The sequence below is a fragment of the Denticeps clupeoides genome, chromosome 3, assembly GCF_900700375.1.
Source record: "Denticeps clupeoides chromosome 3, fDenClu1.1, whole genome shotgun sequence".
Lineage (NCBI taxonomy): Eukaryota > Metazoa > Chordata > Actinopteri > Clupeiformes > Denticipitidae > Denticeps > Denticeps clupeoides.
This window is the reverse complement of record NC_041709.1, coordinates 3,930,079-3,947,694: the sequence shown is the minus strand read 5'-3', so window position 1 is coordinate 3,947,694 and position 17,616 is coordinate 3,930,079. Positions and strand designations below refer to the sequence as shown.

The following is a 17,616-nucleotide window of genomic DNA, read 5'->3' as shown; positions in this document are numbered from 1 at the left end:
AGGTTGTTCAGCAAGTAGTGCAATTCATCAACAGGTTACAGTTGCTTAGCAACCAATAAACCAAGGCAGCATAAAAGCACTCTTGGAGCATTAATAAATAATATTGTTGAGATGTGGTCACGGGTGTGGATTTAATAAATATTTTCAATGGCTCAACCAAGAAGATACTTTGTGCTGAAAATACCGGTTGCACAAACATAGCATCACTCTGGCCAAAGACCACATCAAGGTGTGGGCAGCCATAACTTCAACATGGAACTCGGATGCATCCTCCCTGCCCTCCCAGACAGCAAGGCAGTGTGCAGGCACCTTTCTTTGTTTCTTGTCCTGTCTCAGGTCGTGAACCCGCCCCTCCTTAATCACCAGACACCAGCATGCCAGGCCCACTTTGCACCTCTCCATGATACGCCCCTTCGCCCCTCCACTTTCCAGCCTTGGGGCAGGAGCCCCTTCCCCATATGTTACCACACCAAAAAAAAAAAATATTTGGGTCGAGTCCCTTCCCCAGGCTGGACAAGGGGAAACCTGTGGGCCTGCCATGCCAGGTTTGATGGTCCTGGATTGGTGTCCATCATGATCTGGCGCATTCTGGCAGGGGCTTGCTGCTGTTTCTCCTGCAGGGACACAGGAATGGGTTGTGCCTTTTTTGCTGGTTGGTCTTTCTGTAATGGAGAAGGCATAATACATTATTCAAAAGTGGTGTTTTTTTTTTATAAACCATAAAGAGAAAACACTGCTAACACAAACATATGCAGCATCATACTGGCCAAAGACCAACCCAAAGGTGTGGGTGGGCATAACATAAATGTTTCCTAATAACCCACTATTATATCCAAATGGGGGAGTCATTTGCTAAATAAATAGTGAGTTGATAGTAGGAGTGTAGCAGTGGGGTGGGAGAATTTGGGAAGGTTGAAAACCAGTCATGAAGATGAGAAGATGAGTTGTTTGTCATCAGCACAGCAGTTGGAGGATAGCCTATGTGAGAACATCTGCCTTTCCCCAATTCCAAACTTTATCCAAATGTACTGACCCTGAATGTTGAATTTTGCTCATGGCCCTGTGTATATTGTTATATCTGCAACAAACCCACCTGGAATCAAACCTGCACCTGGATCCTAACCCTCTTGACTTGCTTCAATGCCTTGTGTCCACCCTTGTGCAAAAGCCAATGCCTTCATTTTGCCTCCAGATTCTGGGGACATCACTCAGTGTTTTGTGTAAAGCCCTTATGCAAGATAAAAATGCAAGAGCAAAATTAATCAGTATCTCCAGTCAATAAAAAAGATTAATCGAATAATCAATATTAACTTTATTGAAGAGTGCAGATGAATGAAATAATCCATAATGGTGTTATTAAATTATTAAAAGGGTCAAGTGTGGGGGGTGTCAACTGTAGGGCTTGTCGAAGCCCATTGAGACATACTGTGTGTGATTTTGGGCTATATAAGAAATAAATGTTGTTGTTGTTGTTAAATGACTGTGTAATGAATACAAGCCAGTGAAAAGGATGCAAATGCACAACACAGAAATTACGAGGATTTAATAATGCATAAACAGGGTACAGGGACACTAACACAGACAAAAACATCCAAACGCACAAGGATGGGACACAACTAGGATATGCTTATGTACACAATCAGGAACTCAGGAACACAAGAGAAAGGGGCTAGTATTATTAAATTACTAGATTAAATAAATGTATAAAGTACAAAGCTGATGCACTACAATGATGGCCATGCCTTCAGTGTACAAATAAAAATAAATAACAAATAAATGTACATTGAAATAGAACTGGAAATGTAAATTGAAATAGAACATTACCTTTCAATTGCACTACACGTTTTTATAGAAAGTTTGAAGAAGAGCCTTGAACATAAAAACTAAAGTGGACAAGGATGTGAATTGCAGACATTGAGGCATGAATCAGCCTCTTTTGTCAGAGAGCCTTCCTATTCAGTCATAGCTCTGCACAAGATGAGGAAGCAATGTTGTTTTTTAAGTTATAAAATATGACAAATTAGCATGATTTATTTCTTATTTAAATTTGTATTGGCACAATTCGAAGTGCAGCTACTATTGCTGCTTGAATGATCTTGTGTTTTTGGCCTACAATGCTGCAGCACCTGCAAACTGTCTGTTCGTGCATATGAACCATCAAGAGTGCTGCTTATGAATAGTTCAATTCTGCACAAGGTTTTTTTTTTTTTTCAATCTATCTCATGAGCATGTGTGTTATTGTCAGCCACTAAGAAGGAGCAACATGAAAAGCACACTTAAATTTAATGGGTGTAGTTTCATTGAAACAGTGTATTGTGTTCGCTTCAATTCATAGTATATGTGCACACATCTATTAAAGAGAAATTCAGGTTTTTTTTCTTTGACCTCCTGCCACTGAACCTGAGAGGGAACGAACTGACTTGGTCTTGCAAAACACAAACTTAGGTCAGTCTATAAGACCAGGGGCAGTGGTGGCCTAACGGTTAAGGAAGCGGCCGTGTAAGGTTGCAGGTTCGAATCCAGATCCGCCAAGGTGCCACTGAGGTGCCACTGAGCAAAAGCACCGTCCCCACACACTGCTCCCCGGGCGCTTGTCATGGCTGCCCACTGCTCACTCAGGGTGATGGGTTAAATGCAGAGGACAAATTTAACTGTGTGCACCGTGTGCTGTGCTGCTGTGTATCACATGTGACAATCACTTCACTTCTTCTCAGACTGGCAATTTTTCTATTATAATAAAGGCACTCTAAGTGGAGGCCTTGTTCACTAGTGTAAGCTGAATATTGTTCTCAGGCTTTACAAAAATAGGAACAAAGAAGTATGTACATCTGGAGGATGGCTTTGACCTTACTCTTCCAAGCATCACTTATTGAGTAGAGCTGCACTGAACAACAATTTGGAAATAGTAAACTCTACTAGATATTAAAATAAAAAAAATTCCAGTGTTGTCTGTTGTGTCTGGTCCTCAGCATGGCAACTGGAGGTGTGGACACCAGATAGTGTCCCTGTCAGGTATCGCTGGCAGCCAACACTCTGCTAGCCCTATCTTGCTAAAATCGTTTCTGTGTTTGGACAACAAGCTGGATGAAATTCATTGCCACCTAGGCTGCCCGGGAAGATAGGAGCGCATGCTGCATCTTCCGTCTGTCTGGAACTTGGCCGGGGAGACATGACTGCTTAACAAGAGGGTGTCACAGTATGGCTCACACCATCCGAGCTTTCCTAAGTGTTTCCTTTTTTTTTATCTTACTTTTCAGTGTAAAAAGCACTGTATTTAAACTCATGTTACCTGGACATACAGAGGTATGGCTCAATAGAAGTAACAATAATAAACAGTTTCTAATATATCATCACAGGTAGATTACTATTGCAGTAACATTTAAATATTGTATGTAAAAATGGTACCAATGTTACAGAAAAACCCAAAATAAAAGAAAGTAGAAGAGAGAGAAAGCTGGAAACCAGGCTTCAGAAACCAGGCAGCCTGGCCTTGGAGAGACAGGGGGAGAGTGAAATGCCCAGAAAGCTGGTTGAGAAGAGCCCCCAACGGAGGAGGAAATTAAGAAACAGTAACCACGAAGATAACCTCTTTTAAACTTGGCATTTGACTTCCAAAATTTTTGCCAGAGACCAATCAGATTGTCCTTTGATTTTTATGTCTTGTAAAAATAAAACTCCTGAAACAAGAATACAGTGGTCATCCAGCCCCCCACAAGACCTTCCTGTCATGACACCTCAGGCCATTTAATGGCCTTTTGGTACCCTGGTGATACTTCTTGTGAGCAGAAGGCCACAGCTTGGAGATAAATTGAGGGGTCTTCATGGACCTGGAATTTCCCATCTTACATCAGTGTCACACTGTGCAGCTTGCAATTTATTTATTTATTTTTTATTTCACTTCAGGGGCAGTGGTCGCCTAGCGGTTAAGGAAGCGGCCCCGTAAGAAGAATCCTGGTTCGAAGCATCCTGGTTCGTAATTTCTGAGCAAAGCACCGTTCCCACACACTGCTCCCCAGGCACCTGTCATGGCTTCCCACTGATCACTAAGGGTGATGGTTAAAAGCAGACAACACATTTCGTTGTGTCACCATGTGCTGTGTTTCACAATGAAAATCACTTCACTTTTACATACAAATATTATACGTTTTCTACCCTTTTTTGTAATGAATTTTATATTGATGTATACAATAAATTGTATTTATTTTGAGACTCAGCTATCATGCATCCTGGCCTCGCTATGTTTTTTTTTGGTTTGTTTTTTTTTACACAAAATTTTACTAATACCCAATTGTCCCATATTAACTATCCTGATAATCATGAAGGTGGCTGCTTCTTCCAAGGAGAGGTCCGTATAGGTGAAAAGTAAAATGTTTCTGTACAATGAACAGGTTGAACAGGACACAACTGGACAACACCATGTAGGGTGCTTGTAAGTTTGTAAGTGGATATGTCGGATATTTCAAACAGGACACACAAGACAAGACAAACATGTGCAAAATCTGTAGCAATGTGCAAAAAGAGCAGAGATGTGCAAAATGAGTTGAGATGTGCAAACATCAGGTGCATAAGGCTATTTTTGTTGAGTTTATGTGTATTAAGTGTATTTTTGTTGAGTTTAACAGTATTCCAGTGATGGCAGTGAATAAGAGACAGATTGTCACTACCTTTCAAAAGAGCACAAACTTATGACTTCAGTATCCTCTGGCTTATGAACATTTACATTTACGGCATTTGGCAGACGCCCTTATCCAGAGCAACTTATAACGTGCTTAAGTTACCATCGATGAAGAGATCAATTCATTTATGAAGACAGCTGGCCCCGTTCTATTCTATATGGCCAATAAGCAAGATTCGTTTAACCCTTTAATCATATTTGAGACATGCATTTCTGAGACCCATTGCATTACCATGAGATATAAGCGTTACATAAAACTCTTGTATACTATCTGATGCTTGTCTTCTTTCATGTCTTGGGGACGGATGGGGAAGGAGCCGCAAAAGTGGAACATTGTGGGAAATTGATTTTTAATACAAACAGAAAAGGCACGGTGGCCGAAAAGGAAACACAAAGAATTGAAACCTGAAGGAGTATGACTTGAAATGAGGAAAATAAATACAAAGTAAGGAGCGTTTTGTCACGATCCGGTCCGAAAAGGGGTTACTCCGGTCTGGGATCCGGAGTTTTATTGTTGTCATGTGAAATGTTCCCTAATCATTCTCACATGTGTGAATTGTATAAAGCTGTCCTGTTCGTTTCTGTTCGCTGTCAGGTCTTTAACGTTATGTTCCGTGGTCACCAGTGTCAACGTCTCGGATGTCTCCCCTGTCCTGTGATTCACCAATAAACCCCTGTTTCGTGATGTCAGGTGAAAGTTTCCTTCATTCCTCGTCACTCTTCGTCCTCCTCTCCGTGCACCCGCCGCGTCATGCCCGCATGGACGTGACATGTTTGTGTCCACATTAATGTGGCAGCAATGTCCTGTTGCTGCCTTGCTGCTTTTAAGTAGTCCTGATCAATCGTGCATAATTACTTCAGCTTGGATTGATGAGGACTCCTTAATCAGGTGCTTGAGCACAGGCTGTGTGAGCCCAGTATTTTTTATCTTTTGTACAACAATTCTCACATACAGATGGTATAAAGGGAGATTTAATGGTATCCCTAAATGAACATTTGTTCTTTTTCTCTGTATGTTATATACTTTTGTCATACATAGTCATGAATCAATTACCCTTGTAGAGACAGATTACGAAGTGGAAGATAAGAATTGGACTCCCACTGCAGAGCATGATTTTTTCCCCATTTTCCCCCTAATAAAGACTAAAGATTCAAAAACATAGAATTTTTTGATCCGTTGTTTCTTGGATAAGGCATTAAAGGTTTAACTCTGGGAACGCACACATAATGAGTGATGAAACTCCCAGTTATTATATATATATATTTGTGTGTGTGTGTGTGTGTATATATATCTCCAGGGAACATACTTTTTTTGACGTGAGTGAAGTTAGCAGTGAGTTCTTGATATAACAGACATTAATAGAATTTGCTCAATCTTCACTTTCACAAAGTCATGTATGTCTGTGAACTTACACACACACATGTTGATGCTTCAATCACTGCAGCTGATTAAATTGTGACCATTCTAAATAATACCACTCTCATGGACTTGGGCTGGTACACATGGAAAGCTCATCATTTTATGTTACTGATGTGTTGTGTGTTTGTGTGGAATGTCCCTTTATTCTAATTCACAAGGCCCTGTAATGCTGTTCGGCAACTTAACAGTTCGTATTTTTTTTCCCAAAAATACGATTCCGATCAAATGAGCACTGGAATGCAGCTTGAACTGTTAGAATGCTGGTGGTGCTTGAGAGGCTGGATTGCTTTCACTTAATTCGTTTTTGGGTGTTGTGGTGTTTTGTGTTGCATGGTCAATGAGGACTGCTGCATTTCAAATGCTACATACAGAGTTTCTAGAACTGTTAGCAAAATGCAAGACTGAAATTGTGAGATTGATATGCACATATGCAGATCAGATATACATATTACTCGTGTAAATATTAGTGGTGTTCATTGATGTGCAGGAGAAATCAAAGAGCTTCGTGCACACAATTTATTCCTGCAGTATGTATCTATATATTTGTCCATACAAAGTGGTACATGCAAATCATAACTATGAAATGGTTGAGGCTGTGTCAAGCTGAGGCTGTGTTAAGATATACTGGTAAATGCTGCATAAACTCAACAACTTTAATGTGTATAATTAAGTGTAGCTTGGGTCACTTCAAAGTTGTTTGTGATGTAACAACTGCAAACTGAGGCTGCAAAAAAGTACCAGGGTGGTAGTAGCCTAGTGGTAACACACTCGCCTATGAACCAGAAGACCCAGGTTCAAATCCCACTTACTACCATTGTGTCCCTAAGCAAGACACTTAACCCTAAGTTGCTCCAGGGGGGGACTGTTCCTGTCACTAATGATTGTAAGTTGCTCTGGGTAAGGGCGTCTGATAAATGCTCTAAATGTAAATGTAGTAGTGAGGTCTTTAGAGGCTGCTGATGGGATAGAGCACTGTCTGGAGAAGTGGTTAAGAACAGCTAAACAACAAAAAAAAGGCAATTATCATCCATGGTTTGTGCCCTTAAAAAGCACTCCCTGAGAGAACATCACTTAAGTCCCTTCATACCATTTAATATCAGCAAAATTACACTCATAATAATGCTACCCTTAAAAAGGGAGGTTTTTACCAACAGGTTATTGTATGAATGTTTATACAATCTTGCAAATATCACTCTAGGGTATATGAACAAATGTGTTTGAATAATTGGGAAATCCTAATGTATATATTTTATGTTCAATGCTCCATAGCTATTGCTAAAACACACACAGTGATTATTTCAAGATATATCAGCCTTGCCAATGCCAATAATGTTTTTTTTGTTTTGTCTCCTTATGTCATTGCTCCATTGGCAACAGCTGGTAATGTTCACAGGGTGTCACTGATGCTGAGTCCAATGCTGTTAAAGCATCTGGCCTCCAGGATGAGTCCTGAGTTAGTGTCCTCCTTTCCTTGATTTTGGTGGCATTTCTGATGTAACACCAAGCCATCATATATAATATATTGTATTTATTACTGATCATTTGTTTTTCCTGAATTTGTAAATAAATAGGCAATTAAATAGAATTAAATATTTGGAAGGTGGATGATATGGATCGGAGACGCAAAAGAAATCATGGGAGTGTAGTCCCTGCTGTGTGTGTGTGTGTGTGTGTGTGTGTGTATATATATGAGTCAAGGATTATCCCAGGCCTGTGGTATTTCATCAAAGAAGGACTTCAAATGAAAAGTTCTTCAGACTTTTTCCTGAGAAAAGGTCTTAAGTGCCACTGCTTTATGGACTTCCCAGACTGATAAGGCCATTTTTATACACGGTAGAAGAGCATATTTATTTTTGTCTTCCTGCTGTTCGAAGCACCTTTGAAGTCTATGGTACTAAAAGGACTTTCAGTGCTTGCAGGGATGGGTCTTATGTTCCATGCTTATGTCATTTCATATGGGTAAAATAGAGATAAAATAAATGTCACATAGTAAATAAAAGGTTAAATTGATCACATTTGTTGGACAGATTTTTGGACATTTCTGTGTGTATCCAACACAATATGTTTCAATGGAAATGTATCGTAAATGGAGCTGGTGTTGAAATGAAATGTGTGAATGCTGGGGTGATGGTGTGTCTGCTTAAAGATTAATGCACTGGGACCCTTCCCTGATACATTCCTAGAATTTCTGAGGATACTTGTCTCCTCGGGCCTTTTGGAATTATCCCAATCTTGGGATCACTGAATGTAAACTCCTCAAGCTCTGCCCTGTCAGAATGAATAGATAAATTCTTTGGAATGGATTTTCCAAAAAAAATGAAGAAACTATCACAAAATATGAACAGTATTTCTCTATGGAAATGTCAAGCCATCCATCACTTATGCTGACTGAAAATTGGTATTGTATATTTTATGAAATGGGGCTTCTTTAGAAACCCTGTGCTAGATTAGCATTTTTGTTCTACACATTTTTGTTCTACACTTTCCCCAGTGGACAGGGGTCAACATGGTCATGCTGAACGGTCTGCAGCTACACTTTCCCATGTGATTCACCTGTGTGTTTTGACACGTGCCAATGACCGAAATTAATGATTTTCAGACAGGTGTTCTGCAATAAATCTTCTGTGGAATCAGGGTTAGCCTTCATTCCTCACATACATCAATAAACCACTGGTCTGAAGAGAACCACTGCATATCAGGAACAAACCACAAGGCTAATAACTAAAATATTAATTACTAAGCAAAATTCTTAATAGACCATTATGTTATTAATAGATTTAAAAAATCAATTACTAATTCGCAATGGTTATGAAGCAATAGCATTTTCAAACATGTTTAGTAGGAACATAAAAATGTTTTGTGCACATAGATGAACACAATCAGACTTTGCATGTATAGCAATTAACAGATAAAAAGTCAATAATGCATTTATACATGTAATACTTTCTAACACAGAACTAATTAGGGGACTTTTATGTTTCCAAAGGTTTTAGTCATATACACAATTATAGAGACTCTCTTTGTGCTGACCAATCTGTTTAATGTCATATGGATACATTCAGTTTGCATGTGGTAGTGTAATATCCCTACAGCTGTATTTGCCCAGACGTGGTACAAACAAGAATAAGACCTATAATTAAATATAGCATTTTAATGAGAAATAGAGTATTATTATATGAAACATTCATTTGAAGAAAGCTGATATAGGATTTTAAAACAGCAGAACAGCAGAAATAGCATAGACAAGATAATGAGAGCTGTTTCATCAATCAAATCTGCTGAGGGAAATGTGTGGTATGGTGTACTGTACATTATGTTGTACTCTGTTACCAGAAGAAAAAAAATGTGTGCTTGTTTTATGTACGCTTAAGGGAGACACAATTTTTATGTATTATTATATTTCTGTCTTGTCCGGACCCGATCAGTTATCCACTGGTGAGCCTTTTTTTTCAAGCAGTATGATGCTGCACCAAGAGCCTTTAAAACAAGTAACTTGTGCTACAAGGGACATCAAGTTCAGCTTTGGTAATAAACAACTTGCTTCCCTCAGATTTACATTGAATCATGTGTCACCATTCATTCCATGAGTATACCATAACACAGAAGCTATTTACACATAAACTATAATATTTCAAATGTAATCTTCAACAGAGACAAACTTGGTCTCACTTCAAATGTTAATTTTCCATACATGCAGTATAGCAGGGATTTGCAAGCTTTTCAAACTGATCCAGTTCTAGGATGAGGTTTACAAAATACAGCGGTGTCAATGGTAGCACACAGCTGAGATACAGCAGTAGCTGCGAAACGTTCTTGCTCATATGTCGTGACATTTCTTCTTAGTAAATGTTTACTGTTCAAACATTGTTAAAGGGATAGGTACCAGGCACTTCATAATAATAACAATAATAATTATAATAAGACTAGTAATAGTAATAATGCTTTAACACAAATTAATGTGTTCCACACAGGACTCCAGCACTAGTGTCTGGACAGGAAAAGCAATCATCGGACTGGTCAAGTTTAACCCCAATCCTGTGGGCATTAAGGGAAAGAAATGCAGGGAAATATATTAGAAAGAAAATAATAATGAAAAACAAAACAAAAAAATAATAATAAGAGTACATATGGTACAAAGGAGATTTTGAGATTAAAATCAACAGAAATCTTTGAAGCTTTAATATTTCTGTCTTTAAGGGTTCAGTGTAGATGATGAAAATGCAATGTCTTTACAATGCCAGGCCTTAATCCATCTGAACATACGTTATTTGACCACTGTGCTATTTTACATTATTAAAAAAAAAAAAAGATGAAAATAAAGAGAAAAATGGCAAGAGTATAATCAAATTTTCACAGCAGGAAAAAATAAAAATGTGTACACACATTTATTGAACTTAATTTTATTTCATATACCTCTTGGAAATGTATGGCTTTTATGTTGTCTCTTGCAGATGTGAGTGGTTGAGCAATGTTCAGATTTGATCTCAGTGCCGAAAAAAGCTTGCTGCATCAATGGTCACAAGGTGTGTTTTTTGCGAAAGCTGCATGAAATAGCGTTGCTTGTTCATCTTCAGACCACGATACTGGACTCAGGCACCATTTGGGGCCACCTTGTAAGCACACCAGCAGAATTTCAAACACCAAAGGCAGCCCACAAACAGGAATCTGCTTATGCCAGGATCACTCACTCCAGGGACACACCAATTAACAGACAGCAAGAAGCGTTAGGCAGAACAAAATGAGAAAAAAAAAAAATTATACACATATATAAACAGTTGAGTGTCAGTCAGAGTTAAATGGCTCGGCTTTCTCGACAATTTCCTTTCCTCAAAATACAGCAAAGTTTTATTTTGAAGGATCTGAAGTGTTGCAAGGTACCTAATGCTTCTGTGTCATCTTAAAATCCTTAAAACCTCTGGTAGAATGTCCATCAGCACACAATGCTTTGCTCTTTGATGCAACAAACAAAAATATGATCTCTTGACTGTTATCATACATATATTCATATATATATTATTTGTTATATTATTATTATATAATTATTATTATATATTATATATATATTTTTTTAGAAAATGTGTTACTCAGAAAAGAATGGCAGTTTCAGATGTACCTTTGTTCCCTCAGAGTAAATTCAAGGCCTCTTTGTCACGGGATGTTAATTTTTTTTTTCCTTTTCACTTAATGCTCCTTCTGAAAATGACAGACATGCTTGGACAAATATGGTACAGTTATGTTTTTTTTTTTTCTTACTTCATTATCTTCTTTAGTGAACTAAAAGGCTTAATATCTGTATTTTAGTTTTTGTTCAACAATTACACTTACAAAGTTGTTAATATTACATCAAAAAAGCAGAACAAAAACTGTCCATAACTAACCCAAAAAAATCCAAATGGAAAAAATAATTTGTCAGTAGTAGATTTCTTCTTCTTCTTCTTCTTCCTTCAGCAGAGTTTGGTAGTCAGGTGGTCCGACTGTTTCAGTATCTCTGTGTTGTACATGTCCAAGGCATGATTGACTCGAATCATCTCACTGTTGTTGAGCTTCAGTCGATGCTTCAGCATACAGGAGAACAGGTCCAGCTGGGGTTTGCCAGGGGCCACAGGAGGGGCCAGGCGGTTTATCCGTTCCCTAATATCCAGCAGCAGGAGCATGATGGAGGAGGAGGAGTAAAACTGGTTCCCCTGGGTGTAAGACTGGTTGACTTGCTGCACTGCACTTCGAAGGAGGTCCGCGTTGAATCTCAAGCTGTAGCCGAAGACCTGGATGTCAGAAATCTTGATGTAGATCTGTCTCTTGTTGGGGTCGGACAAATCAACCGGCCCTGTGTCATTACGCAGCATCGTGGGGACCTTGGCCCGGCTCCTCAGGTAGATGTGCACCGTCTCAAAGAAGGTCTTCCAGCGGTTGCCCAGCAGCAGAGTCCAGTTGAAGCACTGCGAGTTCTGCAGCCTCACCTTCTCCCAGCGGGGGTATCCGTGCTCACCGAAAGGCATGCTCCAGCCCTCCGAGTGGCTGCCGCTGAAGGGGTTAATGTAAACAAAGAACATCGGGTCAATGCTGCTGTTGCGCATCTGACAGATCTTCATGGAGAGCCCGATGATCATGTGCAGATAGTCCATCCGGTTCTTGTTGCTCTTCAGGGTCAGGGACATCCGTTTGCGCCACCGTGGGTCAAAGAAGGTCTCCAGCCGGATCTCGTTGCTGATGAAGGTCGTGTGAATGTACAGCCGCGAGTCCATCTTCTGTAGCAGGTACTTGAGCTCCAGGTCCTGGAAGTCCAGGTCCGTCTCGAAGCTGATGAACTGCTCGCTGCGCTCTGAGTCCACATTCTGGGGCTCACAGCGGCCGCGGTACAGCTTGTAGCCCTTGTTGCAGGAGCCACACTGCGAGATGTTGGCCAGGCTGCACATGGCACAGCTGTTGTTTCCACCGATGACGCAGGGGATGGGCCTTTGGCACAGGGTCACCCCGGTGTGGCACACACACGTCCTCTGACTCTCCAGGAACGTCCCCCAGAAGCCGTTCTCATTGCAGTAGAGGTAGGACTGGACCCTGTTCAGCCACTGCAGCACAGATCTGCACCCAAATAAAGGCAACAACAGGGGAAAAAAAGAAACCGTAAGGATAAAATGCTCCATTAATAATTGCCATTTACCAAAGCCCCAGACTCACAGAGTTACAGAGGATTAACCAACTGTCATGGCCCGTCACTGTTTGTTACACTCCAATCAGTAAAAATGGATAATATATTCTGTCAAAGACGGAGTCTCTTTCTATTTTCCCATGCAAATCTCATCTCCCTCTTCCCCTCAGGCTTCCTGTCTTGTCATGCTGACAGTTGTAAAAGTTTTGCAGTTATGAGGGGGAATTTTGCTCCCCTGATTCCATGGAGAATAGGCTCAAGGTTATGATGACACGCTAATGAGGCCAGAGAAGCAGTGACTGATGACCCTCCCTCTCCTCTGCACTTGAAAGATCAGGACTCCCCTAGCCAAGCACCAAATGAGTGCACAGCAGGGTGGGGGGAGGCTTTCTGTAAACGACTTTGGTGCCACAGCAGATCGTTGCGAAATATGAGGGAAGCGTGTGGTTAATGGGTTACGGAGGAGATACAGGGGAACCATGCAAATCACTAGGAAAGGAAATTTCCAAATATTTCATAAATTCACTATTGTAATCAAATGTACTGATTTGAAACTTGAAAATATTTGTTTTCTACATGATTCCTCACCCATCAATTGGTCACATCAATTTTTATCATAATCCATCAGCTTGTGCTTTTGAGGCCACTCACAACAGGTAACCATCCACCTACACCAAAAACATCTATCTGTGACCTTTGACCACCTTGGAACATTTGCGCAAAATAATCTATAGATGAGGTCACAGTAACCTTTGAATTGTGCAACCAAAATCCAAATGGACTTTTGTAATTTCAAGATAAGGTGATCTTGATCTATCACACTCACAAGAATGGGTGGTATTTGAGGTCAAGGTTATTTTTTAAAAGATCTCACAATATTGAACTTTTTACCAAATTCCTCTAGGTTTTCTACAAGCTGTTCTTGAGATGTCAAGAGGTCACATGACCTTTACCTTTACCAAATCTAATCAGGCCATCTTTTTTCTAGTGAATGTTTATAGCACATTGGAAATTCCTTCAAGGCAATCCTGAGATACTGTGTTCACAATATGATGGAAGTGTGACCTCACGTTCTTATGAGCATGATATATCAGGAGCTCCTTGAGGGAATTTTGTTAAAATTGGCATACATATTCACTTGGAACCATGAAGGAAGTTATTAGGGCACAGAAGTCAAGGGTACTGATGTTGTCTAAAGTCTGGAGGGGTTGGTTAGCTGAAACAGATATGTTTTCTGTAAATAGTACCATACTGTCAAACCATGGCAGAGGTTGGCCTAGCAGGTAAGGACATGGTCCCATAATCCATGTCCTCCATGGGTGTGTTCCATGGCTGTCCACTGCTCAATAAGGTGATGGTTTAAATGCAGAGGACACATTTCTTTGTGTGTACCGTGTGCTGTGCTATAGTGTCACAATGACAATCACTTTCACTTTTTCACTGAGGTCTTTTTCATGAAACAAAATCCTATAACAGTTCCTATTCAAAAACCAGTCAGAATCACTTCTGATGCCTATGGCCAAGCAATAAACTTTAGTTAATATGCCATCTTGCCATGCACAGCTGAAAGGCCAACTGGCCCACCTCAGCATCTTATACCTGCCACAGAGCATGGCAGGGGGTTGATTGCTTAATTGTATCATGCAGCATGCCAGTGTGGAAGCATCTGCATTTATTATTTTTCCAAACCCAGTTTCACTGTGGATGTTAAACGTAACGTGGGTATAAATCCGCCTTGATTTTCCATGTTTTCAGCAAAAGTCTGAGGTCAGGGAAGATGTCATGCCAGACTGTATTTGTCGAGGGTTTTGGGACACACATGAAATTAATGTTGCTTTTAACATCTACTTTAACATCAACGGAACAAATGTACAAAATAATGAACATACCATTTCTAAAGTACTGGGTGCACAGCTGCAGTTAAGCATTTCATTACAACCATCTTAAACAGGGTTATGTGCTCAAAGATTTGTTTTAAGCTATATGCTGTTACACTATTTCAAGCTCATTTTAACGGAATGAAAATGTGTGTTCTCTTTTTCTATATTTTGCAGATGCCACAGCAAGATGTAAAGATCATTGGGAATCACTTTTGAATTGGTGTCCTTATGACAGAACACCATAATACAACATTCCCGGTTCAATTTGTTGACTTGAGAAGACAAAGCACTTGTGGCATTTAATATTGTCCTGCTGTATTCACATATTTGTCTGAAAGCTCTGTGATTCATGTGATGTGGATTGCCGGGCCGTAATACGTTTTATCACATAACTGCTCAGCACAATATGTGATTTTCAGCGTGCCTGCTGCTTTTTATTTTTATTTATTTTTTATCGTTTTTTTATTTTGCCGAACACGAGAGCTGAATACATGGTGCCATGGGGAGCAGAGTGAAAATGGATGGAAATAAATGTTGTTTGTTTTCACGAATCAGAGCACATTTCCATGTTCGTAATGGGCATCAGAAAGCTCTTCTGCTTACTGCAGATGACACATATCACAGAGAGGCGAATCCACGTAGGAAGGAAGGGGTGGGAAAGGCTAGGGAAAAATAGGGAGTACACTTTCAAATAACCTTGCATCAAGAAATGGGACGTTTTTTTTTGTTTTTTTTTAATTCGACCCTTGAATGGTAACAAGTCTCATTATGTAAGTGCTTTATCAATTCACCTGTGTCCATCCACCTTCGTAGTAGGCACATTTCTGCAAGGCACACAGCCCTTGTGTGGGACGTAATACAATGTGCTTCAGGTAGCAGAGACAAAACAAAAGCTTGCTTATTTATTCATTTCCATATACGGCTTGAGGCATATCATTTAGCCTACGACTGGTACAACTGAAGACAAATGACTACAATTAAATCTGGCCGTCATCAGTGAGGGCAATAACAGTTATCTGAATCCTTTCATATGCAAAGACCGGCACCACGCTTTGCTTACCCGTTTAATTACTCTGTGCTGTTTGATTAAATACCACATTTGTTTTAGAGACGCATTTTGTGTGGCCCTGAAATGGAAATAACTTTGGAAAGTGTTGCGAAGCGCCTCAGTGACCGAAGGTCTACATTTAAGTCCCCCTTTCCAAAAAAAAAAAAACAAAAAAAACCCAGAAAAGCAGCCGCGGGTTTGCCAAGATGTACGTATTTATTTATTTATTTGTTGTGCCGAGAAAGTATGCCCCGAAGTAATGAGCATACATTACATTCAAGCCGGACAGGGTCGGCACAATGTTCAGCGGTGAAGGGAATACTGAAAACCCTTTTTTCACTCACATAAGCGCTGGTTAAGTTTGAGTTTGGAGAAACAATAACGAATACTCTTTTTTAACTCTTGCCAGCTTTTAGTTTGTTGCCATGGCACTTTTTAAAGCCAGTGCACTAGAGGGGATTTTTAAGCCTAATAACATCTTTCTGTCTATTTGTGTCAATAAGGCATTTCTGGTTTTATTTATTGGCTTTGTTCAAGGACACTTGGATGGGCTTTTTTTTATTTTTTATTTTTCTTGGGTGACCCAGTGACTGAGAGGGAATCTCATCCCCACGTTTCTGTCATGGAGAGATGACCTTTGGTAGCCCTTTCTGTGATGCCAGCATACAAATACTCCTACATGCAAACTGTAATATATAAATATTTAATATGCACATGAGGTGTCCATAAAGTGGACAGTTTCTTTAATTTGAACAATAATTCATTGTTTTTTTATGAATGTATGAAGGGTGGTAGTAGCCTAGTGGGAAACACACTTGGCTATGAACCAGAAGACCCAGGTTCAAATCCCACTCACTACCGTTGTGTCCCTGAGCAAGACACTTAACCCTAAGTGTCTCCTGGGGGGGACTGTCTCTGTAACTACTGATTGTAAGTGACTCTGGATAAGGGCGTCTGATAGAATGCTCTAAATGTAAATAACATTTAAAATATAATCAAATACATTTTCATTAGTAAGCCATTTCATTGCTGCCACCTTCTTTTATTGGACTGGTTCTATGGTGCTTTGCCGTCTCCAGCTCCAGTTCACCTGGTCCTTATATCCTTATCTCCTATATTTGAGTTCAGTTCAACTCAGCTCTGAGCCACAGATGTGTGACTACACCAGGTAAAATGTACTTGCCTAGAGCATGGCATCATGCCCCTTTAGGACATCATTCCACTCACTTTCGCATTTATTGCCTTTTCCGTCAATAAACGTCACTATTTTGACTTGCACTGCCATCTTTCTGCAGTGTGAATGGTGGTGACCAAATCTCGAGTTGTGCTATAAAACACTGTCACAAAAGTTTTATGGGGCATTCACCATCTGAAGTGTGGTGCAAAGTAATAAAGATCATAAACAGTTTGCTGTTGCCTGGCAACAGATCAGCAAAAGGAAAATAAAAGTGCGGCGTTAATGTTAAACTCAAGTGATTTGCAGTCAGAGGTGTGAGGTCACTGAGCATTTCACCAAGACGGCAACTCAGCCAATTACGTTTTAGAGCCTGCATCTGAACTGCATCTTAATTGCATGTGAACCCTAATTGTTAATATTTCTGAATGGCAAAAAATCTCTGCCAAATAAAAGCACCTACGATTCAACTGTTGCTAAGCAACGTCATTCAGTTAGCATTCAGGTGGGTAGCAGACAGTGCAGAGAATGACTCTTATCGCAAAGCGAGGCTGGAACGAAATGAAGAAAAATGCATAATAAATGCACTCAGGATGCGTTAAAGACGGAGGCCTTGGGTAAAGTGCTGGCGCACAGTGTGCTGTAACTTTAAGAGAGCTTTTTCCCCAGAGACTCCTAAATAGTTCATTTCTCCTTCCTTCAAAAGACGCTATTTTAAAACCCCCACGCCAACTGCAGTTTGATATTTAACTCGGTGCTTGTGCCACTCCGGT

At 40.0% G+C, this 17,616-nt stretch overlaps 1 protein-coding gene across 3 annotated transcripts in view; it reads right to left on the bottom strand.

The window, feature by feature from the left end:
• Nucleotides 1–9,231: 9,231 nt before the first annotated feature.
• The window catches only part of brinp1 (bone morphogenetic protein/retinoic acid inducible neural-specific 1), a 92,254-nt gene continuing 83,869 nt past the window's right edge, over nucleotides 9,232–17,616 (bottom strand). For 2 of the 3 annotated variants that reach the window (XM_028974500.1, XM_028974502.1), the window contains one exon: nucleotides 9,232–12,674. In XM_028974500.1, the coding sequence (XP_028830333.1) occupies nucleotides 11,540–12,674 (1,135 nt within the window). In that variant the 3' untranslated portion in view covers nucleotides 9,232–11,539. The remainder of the gene's footprint in view (nucleotides 12,675–17,616) is intronic. The other variant, XM_028974501.1, reaches the window with a different exon arrangement.